This window comes from Myodes glareolus, chromosome 3, assembly GCF_982192425.1.
Source record: "Myodes glareolus chromosome 3, mMyoGla1.1, whole genome shotgun sequence".
Classification (NCBI taxonomy): domain Eukaryota; kingdom Metazoa; phylum Chordata; class Mammalia; order Rodentia; family Cricetidae; genus Myodes; species Myodes glareolus.
In genome coordinates, this window is record NC_142028.1 from 11,975,851 (window position 1) to 11,996,674 (window position 20,824).

The following is a 20,824-nucleotide window of genomic DNA, read 5'->3' on the forward strand; positions in this document are numbered from 1 at the left end:
ACTGATCTTTCACTGTGAAGAACTACATTCTCAGCCTCAGGAAACCAAATCTGACCAGCTCTGGAAAATTCCAGCACTAGCAGCCTAGTCTTCCCTTCTGAGATTTCCGAAAGATTCCAAACAGTGGTAACTGTTCCATACACTGCAGTCTCTGAAAGAACTGGCACAGAGTGAGACCCTGCCTCAAAACAAAAACAAAAAAACTACTTGAGAATCTTCTTCCTACAAACAGAATCACTTCAGTACTACAGAGTACTACTCATATAAAAGACACCGAAAAACAGACTGCAGAAAAATATATTAAAGGCTGAGAATGCAGCTCTGCAGTAGAGTGCTTGCCTACCATGCACAGAGCCTGGGGCTGAATCCCAGGGAGCAACAAGAAAATAAAAACATAAAACATGGGGCTGGAGAGACAGCTCAGTGTGCAAGAGCACTGGCCCCTCTTACAGAGACCTGCGTTAAATTCACAGCACCCACTTGGTGGCTCCCATCAATCTATCTCCAGTTCTAGGAAATCTGACATTTTCTTCTGGTCTCCTTCCTTGCACACATTTGAGCATCCAGGTGCAGCAAGCATCTCAGTCTATGAGCTAATAACAGAAGTCAAGTAGACTCTGATCTACTCTGGCTTTTGGTTTTCTCAGGTAGAGCTGTGTGCCATTCTAACACAAGCTGGACCTGGTGACGCAGGCCTAACCCCAGTTCCTTAGCAGGTACTACAACATCTGGGACTTCTGTATGACTTGCCTAGCAACTGGAAAGTGAAGGCAAGGGGATCCAAAGTTCAGAAAGTCAATCTTTAGCTACACAGCACATCTGAGGCCAGCCTGGACTACATGAGACTGATCTCAAAACAGAACTTATTCTAACAAGGCAGCATCACTGTTGCCCTTCTAAACGACTGATCCCATGGTAATACACATAAATGTCAGTGCATTTCAAAACACTTCCTCTTCCTCCTCTCACTGATTTCTGGCCCTCCTATATTCATCCTATGTTTCACAGGTTAAGTTTTAAAAGTTCCTTTAAACACACCTGGCAGAGCAGGCCTATAATTGCAGCTGCTTAACAGGATGAAGCAGGAAGATGAGTGCAAAGCCTGCTTGGGCTATAAGCAAAGTTCAAGGGGTAAATCACAGAGGACTCATGTTCAATTGACCCACCAGAAAAACATTTCCAAAATTACTTTTAGACTGAGGTGGCTCAGTAGACAAAGGAATTTACTGCCTTGAGTTCAATCCCTAGACCCACATGGTGGAAGACCCAATTCTGGCAAACTTCATTTCTGATCTCTACCCCCTCCCCCTCTTCTCACACTAACACACACACATAGAAATAAACAGTGGGTAAATGTAATACAAACATATTTAAACAGATATTTAAGAGTTTACTTAAATCCACTGGGTAAAGTGAGCGGCACGCCTTTAAACCTATCACTGAGGAGGCAGAAGCAGGTAGATTTGTGAATTTAAGGCCAGCCTGGTCTACATAGTAAAACAGACAAAATTATAGAAATTCTAAGGCTTTGTGGCAGGCCCTGTAATACCATTAAGACACCTGTACTAACAGTCATCAAATGACATATCAAGTGACAGAATTTTTAGAAAGTTTCATCTAATGAGAGGGCTACCGAGATGGCTCAAGAGGTTAAGAGTATTTTTCTGCTCCTACAAAAGACCTGAATTCTGTGCCCAACACACGGTACATATACATATACTGAGGAAAATACTCATACACACATAAAATAAATATTAAAAGAAAAAAAGCCAGAGGCAGGCGGATCTCTGTGGGTTCGAGGCCAGCCTGGTCTACAAGAGCTAGTTCCAGGACAGCCAGGACTGTTACACAGAGAAACCCTGTCTCGAAAGAAACAAAAAAAAAGCCAGGCAGTGGCCAGCCGTGGTGAAAGAGAACAGAGCTCACCAATAGACCTAAGTGGAAGTATGCCACTTGACTGGTCATTCAGACATGAAACACTGGCACAGGCTTTTAATCCTAGCAGATTAGGAGGCAGAGGCAGGTACATCTCAAGAATTCAAGTCCACCCTCATATACAGAACAAGTTCCAGGGCAGCCAATGCTACACAGAGAAACCCTGCCTCAAACAAATGAAATATCTTGAACCACTAAAATTATATATATGGCTACTGCTAAAACTCAGGCATTCCCTCCTTTTCGGGATGCCCACACCCAAGCAGTATGTACTGTCCGTCCCTTTCCTGAAGAAGTTTACCTCTATTTCTGGATTAAATCTGTTTCTGTGTGTGTGTGTGTGTGTGTTTGATGTGTATCACAGCTCATGCAAGAAGAATAATTCTGTGGCATCAGCCCTTTGACATTTGCCTACACTCTTTGGATTTGAACACAGGCAGTCAGGCTCAGGATGGTCACTACCTCTCTTCATTGTATGTCCAGTCGGTTCCTGGAGGATTTGTTTTTGTTGTTGGTGGGGTTTTTTTTTTCGGGGGGGGGGGGGTTCGAGACAGGTTTCTCTGTAGCTTTGGAGTCTATCCTAGAACTAGCTCTTGTAGACCAGGTTGGCCTCGAACTTACAGAGATCCACCTGCCTCTCCCCCTGAGTACTGGGATTAAAGGCGTGTGACACCACCTCCTGACTGACACTGGAGTTACTGATGGGCATGAATGTAAACTTAGGTTCACTGCAAAAGCAGCAAATACTATTAAACACTACTATGCCAGCTGTCCAGCCCCAAAACTCTTTACTACTATTTTTCATTTTTTTTTAGATTTTATTTACTTTTATGAGCTTCAATGTTTTACCTTCAAGTATGTATGTGCACCATGTGCATGCCTGGTACCCTCAGAGGTCAGGAGAAGGCATTATACATGACTATGGACCACCATGTGGGTGCTGGGGACTGAATCCAGGTCCTTCACAAGAGCAGCCAGTATTAACCAGAGTCATCTCTCCAGCACTATGTAAATTATTATTGCATAGTATGCAGGCTTTTGTAACACAACATTCATTTGGAGGATACAGGACAGCTCTGAGCAAACCCCTTTACCCACTGAGCCATTTCACCAGCATATAAAATTTTTAATAAACAAAGAGGAAACTTAGTCTCACTTCATTTTTTCAACAAGATTCAAATAGCTGAGAATATTCACAAAGGCTGTGTGCTAATTTAATTCATAGGATCCAAGATTCAATTCTCTCAAGCCTACCAGCAAATGCTGAGTGATCTCTATGTAAACAGTGATCCTAAGTCTATATATAGTAGATAAATCAAGTGCCAAAACCGCTTATGCCACAGTAGGGAGTAACAAATACCAAACAGGCATGTGCTCACGAAAGGCAGTATGGTGGTACCCGACTGCAATTGGGACATAAAGCTAAGGCAGGATTGTGAATGCGAGACAGTGGGGCTACACAATGAGACTGCATCTGTAAGGGGGTGTTATCTAGCCAGGCAGTGGTGGTGCCTTTAATCCCAGCACTTGGGAGGCCGAGGCAGGCAGATCTTTGTGAGTTCGAGACCAGTCTGGTCTACAAGAGGTAGTTCCAGGACAGGTTCCAAAGCTACAGAGAAACCCTGTCTCGAAACACAAAAACAAAAACAAAAAAAAATTAATTAATTAAAAATTAAAAAAAAAGAGGGCGTTATCTGTCACAGGAAACCAATGTGGTTAAGATATGGTAAGATACTAATATTTGCTGGACCAGGTGGGGAACTGGATTTCACTCCAGTCAAAGAGATAAGGTGAACAGAGCTCACCGGTAGACCAAGTAGAAGTATGCCACTTGAGGGTCACTCAGACAACCATTTACTCCTCGGGTCCCTCATTATAAGGATGATTATTTCTTAAAAGAAATTTTGGTTAGTGTTTTTGATTTTTCTGAGACAAGGTCTCACTATGTAGCCTTGGCTGTCCTAGAACACACTATGTAGACCAGGTTGGCCTCAAACTCAGATGAGTTTGCCTGTCTCCCAAGTGCTGTGCCACAGTACCCAGCTTGAAAGGCAACCACACTGATGACAAAATGTTAGCCTAGTCTAGTCCCTGTGACTCAGCAGTGTCCCGAGTATGCCACCCAAGCATTCTCTCAGAGTTACACACTCCACCCCAATATTTTAAGTATTGATCTGACTCCAGGGAGTCACTCGTTTGAACTAAGGCAATTTAAACCACATTAGCAGTGAAGAAGACAACAACAGTAAGTTCGAGGCCAGCCAGGACTATGTAGTGAATGAAAGCCTATCTCAAACAAACAAAAACAGTAAAGGCAGACTAATAAGATACATGGCCTAGTATTATCTGTATTTACAAGGTAATATCAGTTTCTGGAAAAAATGTACTAACTATGGCCAACTAGACATAGTTGAGACTCAGGCAAGGCTATCCTAGACTACAGAGTAAGACTCTACACAAAAACAAAACAAAAAAGTTAATGTACTTTGAACTTGACTGGCTCTATATCCACTGTCCATCCCATGACATTAGATGACAAAATTAAATATACTCCGGAAGGTGCAGGTTAGCACTGACTAATCAGAACCTCCTCTTACATGAACCCCTGACCTAGGAGGGATGTACAGGCACTGATCACAAATGAGAAGCTCACTCTACAGTATGAGCTCCACGTACAGCCTGGCACCCTCTCTCAGGCTGGCCAAGTCCATCGTGCTGACTAAGGTTCTCCCAAGAGTCGCCAGGATGGCACTCATTTCCAGATGCTTTCCCTTCAGTGTCTGAACCTGGGACTCACTGCATTCATAAGAACTACAACTTTAAAGGGCTCATTTCTTCAAAACATTATCTAGGAGCAAACCAAAACCCAAAAAAATTACATATCCTACTTTCATATAATCCTAGCAAGTAACAGAAAATGAGGTGGGAAATTCCCATTTCCTTTCTTAAGAGAAAAATAAAATTCTATTAGCAATTATAAATGAATATAATCAAAACAGAATGAAAAACAAAATGGTAAAACCAACCCCTCCGCGCTGACCATCTACGTGTATGGAACGGATGTGGTCTGCCAGGTCTGGGCTGGAGTTGAAGCACGCCTGGCACTGGTCCCAACAACAATTATAGGCAATGTGTTTGCTTGAAGAAGTAGTGCTCCCTTGTCCATTCATCATTGCTGGAGTTGAACGTCCACTGGAAATTGTGCTGTCTACGTCCATTAGAGTACTGCTTATGCTACAAGAGAAGAAAAAGGCTGTTACTCCTAGAAATTTACCAACATAAATATGATCTTACAAATATTGAACTACATATAACATTCTGCTCTATACAAATAACAAAGTGACCAAAATTCTCCATTCAACTGCAACACTTTGAAATTAGCTGGCAATGAAGTATAAGGGCCTCAAAATTAAATACAAAGCTGGGTGCCATGGGTATTGACTATAATCCTAGTACTTGGGAGGCTGAGGAAGGATTGCAAGAACTTGAAGACAGCTTGAGAGACAGTAAGAATAAGATCCACTGTGAATAAATCTTAAAGGAGTGAACAGTGTCCAGACATGTAGGCAATAGGAGAACATTTCTTAGCATAAGCTAGACCCTACAAGTCAAACCATTACACACACTTATACACACACACACACATCACAGAATGAGAAAGAAAAAGAAAAGAAAAAACACAAAAAGGGGGGTGTAACATGAGGGGCATGCTTGTTGGGGTTTCTGTCCTGCCCAGGTATGGGTATCCCACAGCTGGCAAGCCCCAAAGAGAATTACACACAGGACTCCTTAAGATTATAAACTGATTGGCCCATTAGGTCAGGCTACTGCTCTTATAACTTATGTTATCCCATTATCCTTATCTACATTAGCCACACTAGCTTTATAGACCAGGCGGTCCTTGAACTCACAGAGATCCACTGTCTCTGCCACCCCAGTGCTAGGATTAAAGGCGTGTGCTACCACACCACACCTTGAACTCACAGAGATCTGTCTGTCTCTGCCTCCCAGGCATTGGGTTTAAAGGTGTGTGCTACCACACCTTAAAGTCACAGAGGTCAACATACCTCTGCCTCCCAGGCATTGGGATTAAAGGTGTGTACCACCACACCCTATATCTCCCTTTCTTTTTTATTTTTAATGACTTTAATCTTTTAGCCTGCATATATTTTTAACACACTGTAAACCATTCAGAGGTTTTCTTCGTCTTTGAATCTCTCTTTACTGTATATCTCTTTTTCTGACCACATGAGTCTTTAAGGAGAGGACTAAAACTGTGGCTTTTCCGGCTGGAATTAGCCCATTAGTTTTCCAGCCTCATGGCTGAGGTACCGACTTCAGCCATTTTTATTGCCACAACTCTATGGCGTTTCAAGGTCCTTGCCAGCAAGCAAGCTGCAGCATTCTGCTCACAGACCACACTCAGTAGGACTGCCTGCCTGAAAGAGTCAGAGTTTGCTCTGGCAGGACAGCCCAGAAAGCCGGCATTTTAAAATGGCACAGCTTTTTTCCTGCTACGACTGACAACCGAAAAGCATGCCTTCAGCTTTTCATCAACACTATTTAGGACCTTTTAAAAGAGCTGCAGGGTTTTGCAGCTAAAGCTGAGTCAGGAAGCCTCTCTTAGATGAGAGCCTTGCTTGCCTCTAGCAAGCAGAGCAGACCCAAGAAATTGCTGCTACCAAAAAAACATGCTTTACTCTATTCTATCCCAAACTTTCTCAGGCTTTCTGTGGATTCAGTTATCCACGTCTGGGCGCCATATGTAACATGAGGGGCCTGCTTGTTGGGACTTCTGTCCCGCCCAGGTACCCCACAACCGGTAAGCCCCAAAGAAAATTACACACAGGACTCCTTAAGATTATAAACTGATTGGCCCATTAGGTCAGGCTACTTATTAGCTCTTATAACTTATGTTACCCCATTATCCTTATCTACATTAGCCACATGGCTCCGTACCTTTCTCAGCTGGGCAAGTTACATGCTGCCTCTTCGATGGTCTGCACAGGAATGGCTGAGGGAGCTTTCTCCTCCCTAGCCTTATCCTATTCTCATTGCCCCGCCTCTACTTCCTGTCTGGTTGACCCGCCTATACTTCCTGCCTAGCCAATCAGCGTTTTATTAAAATACATGATTGACAGAATACAGATAATTCTCCCGCACCAGAGGGGGGGGGGGATGAGCTAGGGGCATAGCTCAGGAGGCTTACCTAGCATGCATGGACCTCCTGGGTTCAATCTCTAACACCACATAAACCAGGCTATAATCCTACTACTTAGTAGGTGAAGATAGAAGAATATGAAATGCAAGATCCCCCTCAGCTACAAACAAATTAAAAAGAAACACTCACTTTGGAACTGGGAATGGGAGTTCACACCTGAAGGGCCGAGGAGAGGATCACCATGGTCAACCTGGGTTACAACCTGAGACTATCTCAAAGCAAAACAAAGTAACATCGATAGAGCTGAGGGACACAGCTCAGTGACTAGGCACTTGTTCAGCATGCTCAAGACCTAACATGAGGGAGCGAACAGACTCCTGCAAGGCTGTTTTGACCTCCACACCCATGCTTCAGCATGCATGTCTTTACACATGCACATGGAGTAAATTAAAATGCAACATAAATAACAATTTTAAAGATATGCCTCCCCAATTAATTGTAATTAAATATCATTTTATGTACTGGGATTCCACACAAATTTTCATTTGAGGACGACCATTACTGGAAATTCTTAATTTTTAAATTTTTGATTGATACATAGCTGTATATAGGGTAAAGAGTTGTTTCAATAACTGTACAAAGGATGATGAGCAAACTAGGCTAATGAACATCTCATAACCTTGAATATTTATCATCTTTTGCAGTACACCCAAAACTCTCTCCCAGTTATTCTGTTATTTATAATAATTGCCCTACTGGGCAGTAGAGAACACCAGAATTTATTCTAACTGCAGCACTGTACCCTGTAAATTGTTTTTAAATTCTATTTTCTCAACAACAGACATCAAAATGTCCACTACTGTGATAACAGCACTTTTATATTAAAGGGCTGGAAACCACTGAGCTCTTAGCGTGACAGGAAAGGATTAAGGTACCATGAATTTAAGAGAATGCACACTCTAAACCCTTCAAGCCATGAGTTCTGACTTGAGGCTTCCAGTAAGAATTTCCCTAATCTCTAACAGATCAAGCTTTTTTTCCCTATTAACGAAAAACACGATCTTTAGGACCCTTCCAATTCACCTAGTTATCACAAACTCCTAGTGGCTGTAGGGAGTGAGAGACAGACCACATCTATAGCCTATAAAACAAGTATTCCAAAAGTCCCATTTTTAGGTCAGCCACCTGGTGTGACATGTCTGTAACCCTCTAGTGGGGGAGGTCGTCAGCCTCAAGAGGCCAGGTGCGTGACTCACACCTGGAAACCTGGGTTTCAGAGGGCGGCAGGAAGATTGTAGAAAGTTCAAGGGTAGTCTCCTACTTAGCTTCTGTTGTCTACTGGATACAACCTCAAATCACCTGAGAGATCTTAATTGGGGACAAGCAGCTTGATCAGCAGTCAATTCCACACCAGTCTGAGCAAACAATGAGACCCTGTGTCTCAAGAAGGGAGAAGGGAAATAAGCAGACGACCATACATACGGAATAAAAATTGTTTAAAATGGAGGGGGAAATTTTAGGTCTAAGTGAATTTAATAGGATCATAGTGAACAATATAACCTTAGTTTTTTTTGTTGGGTTGGGTTGTTTTTTACTCATGGTCTTGCTATGTAGCCCAGGCTGGCTTTGAGATCATAAAGCAAGAGCCATGTCTAGAAAACCTGCAGCTTCATAAGTAAGGAAGAGCAAACTATTAAGAGAATTGTAGATAACCTTAAGACCATACAAAAGAACCTGAATTTAACTGTTAACAAGGAAAATAGGTGGTTCTGTTTTCACCTATAATACTGCCACTTACTAGAAGGATTGCTCTAGCTAGGCATGGTGGTGTGTGCCTTTAATGTCAGCCCTTTGGGAGACACAGGTAGGTAGATCCTTATAAGTTTCAAGTCAGCCAGAGTTACAAAGTAAGACACCGTCTCAAAAAAATAAACGAATAAAAACTCAGGGTGAGAGGTTGGAGAGACTGCTTAAGGTAAGTACAATATATGGCTCTGTCACACTGAGCTGATCATAAAAAAATTAGAAGCACATTAAAAATCATTAACCAAAACTAAGATAGCATTACTATTATTACTCTAATTACAACCCATTATCATTGTAAACCAAACAGCCAAAATGGATTTTTCTAATCAAAATAAAAAAAGATTACTGTTTATCCTCACAATGACTTCTCGAGAAAGACAAAGGATTTTTCTCCCCAAGACCCAGCAGCATTCACTAAATTGGTCAAAAGGGACTTTATGCAACAATGATGAAATGCAGTCTGTGGAAAACAAGCAAGCTGCTTTACTCTCCAGCCACTAGCTCCCCATCCATTTCAGAGTTTGTTTCTGAAGCACACAGCCCTTCAGCATGACTCCATCCTCAGTACTCATCTCGTCAGAGACAGAGCAATCATAATCATGTTCGGACTAAGAGTGAAAACACCTGACTTTAATACAATTCTAAAGTGTGACCTTTCACTTCGTTAAAAAAACATTTCCAGGGGGCTGAAGACAGCTCTTGCATAGGACCCAAGTTCTGTTCTCAGTCACCCACTCTGAGCGGCTGCTTCACAAGCAACTCCAAGGGAACTCATCTCTGAAACCTGCACTCACACATACCCAATACAGACACAAACAGCAAAAACAAAGTATTTTTATAAGTTCCAGAAAAAAAGTAATGTAATCAAAAATAGACATCAAAAAAAGATGTGAGGTGAATCTCTGTGAATTCGAGGCCAGCCTGATCTACAAATTGAGTTCCAGGACAGTTAGGGTACAGAGAAACCCTGTCTCGAAAAACCAAAATCTGCCAGGCCAGTGAGGTGGTTCGGGTGGGCAAAGGCACTTACTGTCAAAATCTGAGTACCTGAGTTCAATCCCCAAAATCCACATGAAAATAAAGGGAGAGAACTGACTCCTACAAGTTGCCATCTGATCTCCACACACAAATAAATGTATAAGACAGTAAATACAAACAAAAAAAATTCTTTAAAAACTGCCATTGGGTGTAGGTGATCCTGTCTATAATCCCAGCACCCAATTTGTTTGAGGCCAGCCTAGTAGTCTACAAAGTGAGTTTCAGGTTAGCTTAGACTAGATTTTTTTTTTTTTTTAGGGGAGGGAGGACTGGAGAGATGGCTCAGCAGTGCCGATGATGCAGATTCGATTCCCATCACCCACATGGTGTCTTGCAACTGCCTCTACTTCAGTTTCAGGGGCTCTAGACAATGAGTACAAGTCCAAGTACCAACATGATAGAAGGAAAAACCCAACTCCCACACATTGTTCTCTGCTTCCAACACCAGAATACATACACACACACACACACACACACACACACACACACTCCAAAATAAATAAACAAGCAAATAAATGTAGTGGAGAAAAATTTAAGGGAATGGTGGCTCAAGCCTGCAATTTCAGCACAAGGGAGGCCAAGGCAGGAGAATCAACATGGGTTCAAGGCTAGCCTGACCTAAAAAGTAAGTCCCAGGACACCCCAAAGTGGCCAGAAAAGCAGTAAGTTGTGTTGTTTGCATGTGGCTGCATTTTCGGAGGATGGGGTTGGGGGGACTGATTTGAGACAGGATCTGGATAGAAGCCCTGGCTGCCCTGAACTCATGGAGGCTAAGCCAAACTCATACTTGCTACATGATCTCCCTGTCCCTGCCTATCAGTGATGAGATTATAGGAGTGTACCACACTCCCCAGGGAAACTGCAGAGTTTTGAGGGTTTAAAAGCTTGTTTCACTCATAAGTGAACAAGCAATTAAATGTATCAGAGACTTAATAAAATAGAAACAGAAAAGGCTTAGAGGAACTGCGGATCACTCGGCTGGTAAGAACACTAGCTACTCTTCCATAGAACCTGGGTTCAATTCCCAAAACCACACAGTGGCTCAGAATCATACATAACTCCAGTCCCAGGGCTTCCAATAGCACCAAGCACACACATGGTACAGACATAATCACAGACAAAACACCCATACACAAACTAAATAGAACACTTATCAGAGGTCTAACCTAGCTCAAATCTGTGGCTTTCCCTTTGCTCCTTCCTAGTCCAATCTAGGTAAAACCACCTAGTCCATATTGATGCTGCAAATTGCCTTATGCAGGTGTTGAGGCACTGAACTTACTTAAGCTCCTGCCAGACTGCATAAGTGGTCTGTGCTGAAATGGCACTTACGGTCCACTGCATTATAACTAAATTCTCCACTGCAACTTCAACCGTAACAAATATGACCGGCAAAGAATAAAATCTAACGTTTTTCACTTCTGATTAATCAAGTTTGCTGAGCTGGGTGTGGTAGGACTTGCTCTCACAGAAGTCTCAACCTTTTAAAAGGACTTTTAGTCTATTATCTTTCCATCCATTACAAAACTTACAAGTCCCTTCCAGGAACTCAACTATGAATCTACAGATTGGTGCAATCTAAAGAGGAAATCAAGAATTTTGGATACTAGGCAGCATGACAGCTCACCTGTAAACCCAACATTCAGAAGACTAAAGTCGAAGCAGGAAGACTGCTATGAGTTTGAACTAGCTTGGGTTACGTAGTGAGCATCAGGCCATTCTACATCAGAAAAAAACAAAAAACTGGATCTTTTCCCATCTTAAACCAACTCTGACATATAAAACTCAAAGCCAACAGAAGGTATTTCAAAGCCATCAAGGCTATAATCCAATTTGACTAGTAACGGCTCCTCACACAGGTGAAATGATCACGACAGTCTTTTTCTTCAGCGTTTAAAACATTATGAAAGTAAGAATGGGCCAATGAGGTGGTTATGAGGTAAATGCATTTGCTGCAAAGCCAGCTGACATGAGTTTGATTCCCACAGACCATACAAGATGAAGAGAGAACTAGCAAGTCCTCCTTGAACTCCACAAGTGCACCATGGTATATGTGCACACCTACCAATACATAAAATGTTTAAAAATTAAAGGAAAAAGGAAGCATGTTGATTATTGTTTTAACCTTTTCTGAAATTTTGGCAACAATGTTATTCTTCACTGAGTTATATCAAAATTAAGACATTCAATAACAAATGAAACCAAATTACTGAACTCTTGCTTAACCAGAAATTCAATGTCTCTTGAAAGGAAGCAATGGGGGAGGGGGCAGCAACACCTCTAAGGCACACACCGCTTGTTTAGGCCACAGCTTCCCCTGCCATGAGGGACTTTATTCCTCCCTCCCACAAACCATGCTCTGGACAACTCCCTAGGGTGTCTAGGTGCAGGTGTGACAGTCCAAGCTTTTTCTCTCAGTCAAGTGTTGTCCAATGGAAAGAGGCACGAGGATCTGTTTGAGGCCAGCCTGATCTACAAACAAGAGTTCCAAGACAGCCAGGACTACACAGAGATCATATCTAAAAAACAAATCGCAGGCTTCTCAGAACCCATCTCATAGTGTGGACATACTGTGACCAGTCAGCTTCCTCTCCTGCCCCACTGCCCTGCCTGCATGCTGCCATGTATTCCCTGCCATGACAGGTGGTACCATCCCCCCAGAACTGTAAGTCAAAATAAACCCTTTCTTCCTTAAAAATTAAAAAAAGTGAACTATTCCAACTCTTGTGAGTAAGAAGTAGGAAAGTCGCGAACTTTGTTTCACATCCAGCTGCACCTCCACAAGCACTGTTTTCAGTGAGGCACACAATTTGCTTCCCTATCTGCTAAATGGAAGTTAAAATAACCCCTTTCATGCATCATAAATGTGAAGATGAAATGGAGACATGGCAAACATGAATGTGCACACGTGTGCACTAAGAGCAAACAGAAGAGTTGCATACACTTCGTGAATAATAGCACATGCTTTATTGTGTAGTTTGAAATCAACTAGTGTTTCTCGAGGACAGACAAGTTTTTACTGAGTAACAGCTTCCTGCAGCAAAGAGCAATCCCCCCAAATAAGCTGTCCCACGTAAACTTTTAATTCTTTTTAAAGATACTATCTCCAACTACAATCCACCCAGTTCAGCACAATTTTTTTACGTTTTTCTAAGGAGCAGTCTGTTTTTACATCCATTCAAGATTCATTTCGTGAGTTCCATATACGGTGGCTTGTGCATTTGGGAGGCTGAGGATTTCCATGAATCCCAGACTGGCCTCGGCCACAGAGAGAACCCTGTTGTAAAGAATGGTGGAGGAGTGGGAACAAGTATTCACTTGTCTAGGTTTTAAAGTGTCAAAGAGAATTCCTGTATCATTAACTATATAACGTGGTCATCTTTATTAGTTAGCAACCAGAATTCCTGAAGACTTCAGAATGCTTAAAGTTAAAATCAAAATCCAAGCATGCTGGTGGGTGTGAACACAGTATTCAGAGGCTAAAGTAGGTAAGAAAGATTGGATTGTCAAGTGACAGCAACTGGGTTAATGCTATTACCCAGATATCCCCCCACCACCACAAAAAGAAAAAGGAAAAGAAAATACAATCCAAGGAGAGAAATCACTATAGGTTTATAAATTCCTCATCAAAACACTAGCAGATGGCCAAAAGTAAATGCTAATGCACTTTAGGAGCATAATGAACAAGAGATTCCTTTAAAAGTACATCAAAAATCGACCACTTCGATTATAAAATCCTACAAAGCAATCAGAAATTAGGGCAGCAACCGAAGCATGCTACATTTCTTAAATGTTCTATCTAGCAAAATGGTAGTGCATTGTTACTTCGAACAAGCTCTAGAAAAGAGCTAATTCCTCCAGACACCTCCCCCATACGTGACTTTAAAAAAAAAAATCACCAAGGGGGACGCGACTCCCACATCAAAGTATCACTATATAGTGCCGTTTTTAAAGCCACATCCTAATTTTTTTAAACCTTCGAGGCTACATCTTGTGACTTCAATTCTTTCTGATTCGGCAAAGTTACTGTAAAGGACAGCAGTTCACACTGTTCCTTTCCACAATGGTCTTTCTGTGTTTTAAACTTTCGCCCAGATTTGATGACCAAGATTCAAATCCCCTAAGAGATGATACAACTGACATAAATGAGGGATTTGGGGAGCAGCGATTACATACAACAAACCAATAGTCTTTTCAAAAGTAAAGAAAAGCCAGGGTTGGGGTCTCCTCCCTGCACAAGTTAGTTCTGTGAGATTCAGGAGATCAGCCATATTGGAAAACACTTGTCAATTACAGTTCTGACAAGTGTTCCCGAACACCGATGCACGAAGCTAACCTTGTGTACCGAGGTGTACATCAAGGGCCTCTGGAGCTCGGCTGGAGCGTCTCGGCCACTTTGGGGGGGGGCTGTCTCCGGGACAGAGTCGTCCTTCGGTCCAAAGGGAAAGCCGCGCCGAGGGAAGGAGGGTGGGGAAAGGAGAGTTGAGGGGGGATGGTGAGGAGTTGGAAGCCGCTCAGTGGCGAGAGAGGGGCGCGGCGGCCGCCAGGGATTTCCGAGTTGAGATCTGGGGGAGGGGCCGAAAATTCAGGGGGCGGGAGATCGCGGAGGGAAAGTATTCCGGGTCTGGGGTCCCAAAGCCGGGGGCAGAGGGAGATCGCGACGAAGCCTTTCCCAGGGCGAGCTAGCAGGCGGGGTCGGAAAGGAGGGGCAAGAAACGGAAAGGACCGCGGCGAGAAAGTCCCCTCGGACCCCTTAGAGCCGGGGAGTCTAGACAGAGCGAGGGGATCGCTGCAAGGCGGACCCTCGGGCTGGGCCAGGGCAAAGGGATCACCCCGATGGGGTCCCAAGAGGAGTCCCCTAGACAGGGTCCAAGGGGAGTCCCCTGGGCCCCCTCGGTGGCGTCCGGGAGGAGTCCCCTAGACGGGATCCAAGCAGAGTCCCCTCGAGAGAGAGAGACAGACAGAGATTCAGGAAGGAGTTCCCAGAGTCCCCACGACGGGGTCCCGCAAGAGTACCCCCGGTGGCGCACTGACCTGTCCTCCGAGTCCATGCGGCTCAGTGGTTCCCCGTCGGACGACATCTCCAGGCTGCCCCTCCGGCCCCCGGAGGTCGCGCTGCTCCCGCCTCCCCCGGTGCCGTAGCCCTCGTCGCCGCCGCTCGATACCACGCTACTGCTGCTACTACCGCCGCCACTGCCCGGGCCGCCCGGGCCGCCCCTCGGTCCCTTGGGCTCCTCCAGGCCCTCCTTCCCGTCCCCATCGCCGCTGCTGCTGCTCGCCGCGCCCGGGCTCAGCGAGCGCGTCTCGTCGCCGCTGCAGCCGCCGCTGCTGCTGCCCACCAGGCTCTCGGCGCTGCTCTCCTCCTCGGCGCCGCCGCTGCTGCTGCCCTCGTCCTCGTCGTCCTCCTCTTCGTCGTCCTCGTCCCCGCCCGCCTGGCTGGCGCTCTCGGGGCTCGGCTCCGACATGGTCTCCGCCTCGCCGCCCCCCGCGCCGCCGCCCGCTCCGCCGTTCAGCAGCAGCGCGGCCACCGCCTCCGCCTCCACCTCGTCGTCGTCCTCCTCCTCATCTTCCTCCGGCGGCTCAACCCGGCCGCGCGCCGCGGACCCGGGGCTGCCGGGGGGCAGAGGGCTGAGGCGGGAGAGCTCCTCCAGGTCGGCCATGTCGGTGAGCGCCGCGGCCATGGCGGCGTCTGCTGCTCCTCCGCCTCCTCTCGCCGCCGCCTCCTCTCGCGGCGCGCCGCCTCGCCCCCCCCCCTCCCGCCCGCACGCCCGCCCGCCGGCCCGCCCCGAACTCCTCTCGGCCGCGGCCGCCGCAGAGCGGGAGGAGGGCCCGCGGGGCTGCGTCAGGCGGCACACGCGCTACGGAGCCCGCGCGGGGACACGCGCCGGAACGCGCGCACTCACGCGGAGGAGGCTGCGCGCCTGCGCGGCGGCCGGCCCGCGGCGGCCACGCCCCCTGCCAGCAGGCCCAGCCTCTCCGAGTTTCTTGCGGCCTTCCCACGCCTTCCCGTGCCGGGTGGCGGCTGGACGAGTCACAGAAATCCGAAGTCAGAGGGGGTTTTCACAGCCCTGTACTTCTCTTAGAGAAAAGCATCCGCTCAGAGTCTGGGGAGGGTGTCCTGAAGAAGGGAGCCATAAGTGGAACAAGTGTCTGGCCTTCTCAGCGCTTGCTGTATTCAGAGACAGCCCACGAAAATGTGCAGAAAGTAAAATAGATCTTTTTTTTTTTTTGGTTTGTTGTTTGTTTTTTGAGGGATCGAGCCCGCGTACACAACAGGATGCCACGAGCCTCACTCTCAGCCGGGCCTGCTTACCTGTCCCAATGTCCCAACGTTCCACGGAGGGCAGCTCAGACGAAGCCGGCAGCTATTTGGCTCCAGGCCCCCGGAGTTTTTAGTTCAGGAGCCGCTAATAAAAATTGTGGAAGAAGCTGTACGCACGCAGTGACTTCTTGCGGGTGGAGTGACGACGGTTCAGCCGTTAAGAGCAGTGGCCGCTCGGTCAGAGGACCCGGCAGTCGGTTCCCAGCACCCACATGGCAGCTCACAACTGTCTCCACTCCCGAAGATCTGTCGCCCTCTCCTGGCCTCAGCGGTCACCAGTCACGTGGGTGGGGCACAGACGGACCTGCGGGCAGAGCCTTTAATCCCCGCCTAGCCTGGGAGAGGCAGGAGAGTCCTTGAGATTTCGTGGTCAGCCGGGTTTACACAGAGAGTTCTAGGCTGGCCAGTGATACACAATGAAACCTTGTATCAAAAACGAGAAAGGGAGGCTATGAAGAAAAAGGAAAAAAAAAAAAAAGCTTGGAATTAGTGAAAGAGTTCCCCCTCCCCATCCTGGGGCCAGAGTCCCTTTCCTTCGGGGTGAAATTTTCAATAAGAAAAAGTGGGGCCTTTGTTTTGTAAAATCAGGAGATTGCAAGGAAGACTGATAAAAGGTCAAAACACACCCTGACTCCAGGGCACGTCTCCTGAGGCTCTGGTGCAGGCAAGCATTCTCAAAGACAGCGTCCCCTCAGACAGGCTCAGCTCCTCCCACACACCCCCCAGAACTCCCAGGTAGAGCACTTTCACTTTTCTAGAATTCACTGTGCTAATAAAAAAAAGCGTATTCGCAGTACTCAAGAGTGAGTCAGGATTACTGCGATGTCAGGATTACTGCGATGTTGAGGCCAGCTAGTGTGGGCCACAAAGTATCGCTGCCAATACTCCAGTACTATGGCCGCAACCCTAACCTTTGGAAATACCAGTGTATGTAATGCGTTAATGCCAAAAGTGTTCCCCCGGTGGAAAGAAACATCCTCAAAAATGTTACCCAAGGGAAAGCAAAAAATAAAATGACAATAGGGGATCCTGTGGTTTACAATTGCTTCTACAGAGCAAAGAGCTGACCTTAAACACTAGACCTCCAAGTCATCTTGGATTGTATGCCAAGAGTTAGCAGAACCAGACTGAAATGAATGCAGAGTGTGCACCAGTCGGTCGCACACTGGAGATCAGGACTCACTCATTGTGACTGACAGAGGAAATTCAAATCTTCTCTTCCCCATCTTCTAAGAACGTTATGCGAATATTTTAATTCTCCTGTGTTAGAACCAGGCGTGGTAGGGCGAGCCTTTAATCCGAGCACTCAGGAAGCAGAGGCATGTGGATCTCTGTGAGTTCCAGGCCAGCCTGGTCTACGGATTGAGTTGGGGGGTGGGGATCATTATTCTTTTCAGACTACCCAGTTGAATAAAATTGTGAGGTCAGTCAGACCCCAGCCAAGGAGGAAAAGGCACAACCACCACCTGAGTTAGAATAAAAACCAAACGCACTCTTGTCTCTGTGTGTTCAAACACATGAGCACACCCTCTTGGTCAAGAGTTGCAGACCCTTCAGTAGCAGCTATGGTCTCTTTCTCTGTGATCCCAAGTTTCTAACATGCATAATTATCAATTGCCACTTCATAAGATATATTGGATAAGGCACTCCATTCAAACACACCAAGCACAGTACAAATGAGGTCCAGTTAATATCACTGGTTTGGACCTCACTGATTCTTCTGCCCCTCAGGAGCACCTGAGTTAATACACTGTGGGACCCCTGGGGTCTGAAAAGTCCCCTAGCACTGCAGCCCATTACCTTCACACATTTGCCTGCTGTTTGAGGCACCAACTATGCCTACCAGAATCCAAAAGACAAACCAAACAAGCAGCACCAGCTTATACTCCAGAGAAACTGGGATCACTGAGTTGAGTAGCGCTGGTAGGGAACCGGGAGTGGACTACTATGCTCAGTGTTTCAGACTTTCTGTGAAACAGTTCTTTATGGTTTTGTTCTGAGTTTTGTTTCCTTTAGAGACCCAAAGAGGTTTTCGTGGGCCTAGACTTACGACAGAGTTGAGTCACCGCCACCCGGAGCTGCATTTATGACTCTCCACCGAGTGACTAAGTCTCTCTCATTCTCTCTTAACCAAAATGAGTCCTGTTCTAGGAAGCCACCTCCACCCCGGGCTGAAGAAGCAGAATGTGCTCCCACAGCCCCGTATCAGCCCGTTTACGGGTCTTGCCTCAGCAGGTCACCAGACATGCCCAGGCGTGCTTGACCACAGAGCGACAGATCCTCTTCAGCTAGAGAGCTAGAAACTTGGATTCCTGCCACACTGCAAATTAGATGTTTCTAAAATTTCTCTAAAATTGGCAGCCGGGTTACATTTTGCACCTAGGTTTTATGTCCCTTTATTTAGTTTCTGTGTGTGGATACTGCCCCAGTGAGCGAGATCAATAGGACCATGGTGACCTCATCCCCTGAGCGACTTGGCGCTGGATGGAAATATGCATGAAGAGAGACAGCATCTTACAGATGTTAAAGCTAGAAACAATGACAAGAATTCCATGCCATCTTTCACATGAGTATAGTTTTGGAGTCGAAGTCTATCACCATAACCTGGCTACTTTGAGACTGCATCCACCAGACCCCCATTATGAGGTCGTATTAAGCCGAGCTGTGGTGGTGCATTGCCTGGTCTACAAATCGAGTTCAAGGACAGCCAGGACTGCTACACAGAGAAACCTTGTCTCAAAATAAAGCAAACAAAAAGAGAGAGCATAAGAAGAGGTTATATGTAGTGATAGAATTTTTATGCTGAAGCTAGCCTTGGGTTTCTCCGTTTCCCTCTATCTAGTGTCCGTCTTTCTGTCTGTCTGCCTGTCTCTATCTCTCATTTAATTTTTCTTTTCTTTTCTTAAAAACAGGGTCTCTCTTTATAGCACTGGCAGGCTAGGCTGGAACTTGATATGTAGAACAGGCTGGCCTCCATTAATGATGTATGTTTCATGCCCGGGTTGCTTAATTTTTGTTGTTTTTTGTTTTATTTTCTGTGTCCTGGTATTTTGCCTGCACGTATATCTATGCATCACATTTGTGTATTATACCCACAGAGGCCAGAAGAGGCTATCAGATCCCCTGGAATCAGAGCTACAGACCGTTGTCAGCAATCATGTGGATGCAGGGAATCAAAGCTGGATTGTCTAGAAGAGCAGTCAGTGCTCTTAACTGCTGAGCCATTTCTCCATTCCTGCTTAGTTTTTGTTTTCTGAGACAAAGGTTTATGTGACCCAAAAATGACCTTTAATTTGATGTGTAGCAGAGAATGACCTTGAATTCTTATTTTAAAGGTTTTATTCATTTGTTGGTGTTCTGCCGAGATCACGGAGTCGGCCCCCCCCCCAACCAACTAGGAGACCGAGTCCTGTGTGTAAAAGCAAATCGCCTTTATTCTTACCCAAGTTTGCAAACTCGGACTCTCTGTGTGTCCATCGTATTGGAGTGCTGGGAGAGCACCAAGCTCAGATAGAGTTGGGTTCTTATAGTAAAGGTGGGGGTGAAGGATTTCTAAGGTTCAAGACCCCTGATAGCCTGATAGCCTCACATTTGCCTAGGGGTGTCCTGGTGAAAAGCGAGGGGTGTATGCTGGCAAGTGACCCTATCTATAGTGGTTGGAATGTTCAGAATTTACTTTAGATAGTCTGTTCCTGGGTGGTGCCTGGGTAGTCTCAGTTTAAGGTCTTTCTTGGAACCAGGTATTGCCTTAGGGTAAACTACTGAGACTCAGGCCTCTATTGAGTTTATCCCCTACACTGGGTGGTAGTGGCACACACCTTTAATCCCAGCACTTGGGAGGCAGAAGCAGGTGGGTCTCAGTGAATTTGGCCAGCCGGGTCTACAAAGCAAGTGCCAGGACAGCCAGGACTATTATACAGAGAAACCTTCTCTACACTGACAAGTGTCTGTGAAGAAAGCCAAAAACATGCCTGCTCTCAGGAAACTTCCACTTTGGTCACGTGTCCACACATGCCGTTCACGAGATCTGGGACACCATTCATTTCACCAGTGAAAATATTTTTCTGACATTTCTGCCAATTAATGAACCTTGTGGTGTACATTTCAATAAGGATTCTTGAAATGCCAAGTAGCCACCTGGGGAGTATGGATTCCTGATTAGGGCACTTCAGACTCTAACTATCCTCCCCCGGAGTGTGAGTTCCTAATAGAACTCTAATTGTAACTCAACTCCCCTAGAGAGTAAATTAAAGTTAATTTACACATAAATACATTATACTGTTTGTAAGGAAGTATTTTAAAGTAAATTATAGTCCAGGAACCTGACGCCAGGGCAGGATATGTGGTTTCCCTGGCTCAAGGGTCACAAACCACTTTTTATTTTATTCTTTTTTCTTTAAGACAAGTTCTCTTGTATCCCAGGGTGGCCTTGAACACGCTATGTTCTTCAAGATGACTTTGAATTCCCGATCCACATGCCTCTGCCTGCTCTGTGCCTGGCTATACCCTACCACATCCACATATAAGGAGCTAGGGATTAAACCCAGGCCTTCTGTATACCC

General features: G+C 45.6%; 1 protein-coding gene across 3 annotated transcripts in view; it reads right to left on the reverse strand.

The window, feature by feature from the left end:
- Aebp2 (AE binding protein 2) overlaps positions 1-15,668 on the reverse strand; it is a 60,121-nt gene extending 44,453 nt beyond the window's left edge. The window contains exons 1-2 of one of the 3 annotated variants that reach the window (XM_048432519.3): positions 14,975-15,668; positions 4,962-5,169 (exon numbers count right to left, since the gene is read on the reverse strand). In XM_048432519.3, the coding sequence (XP_048288476.3) occupies positions 4,962-5,169; positions 14,975-15,621 (855 nt within the window). In that variant the 5' untranslated portion in view covers positions 15,622-15,668. The remainder of the gene's footprint in view (positions 1-4,961; positions 5,170-14,974) is intronic. The other 2 variants (XM_048432522.3, XM_048432520.3) reach the window with 2 other exon arrangements.
- Between the last annotated feature and the right edge of the window lie 5,156 nt (positions 15,669-20,824).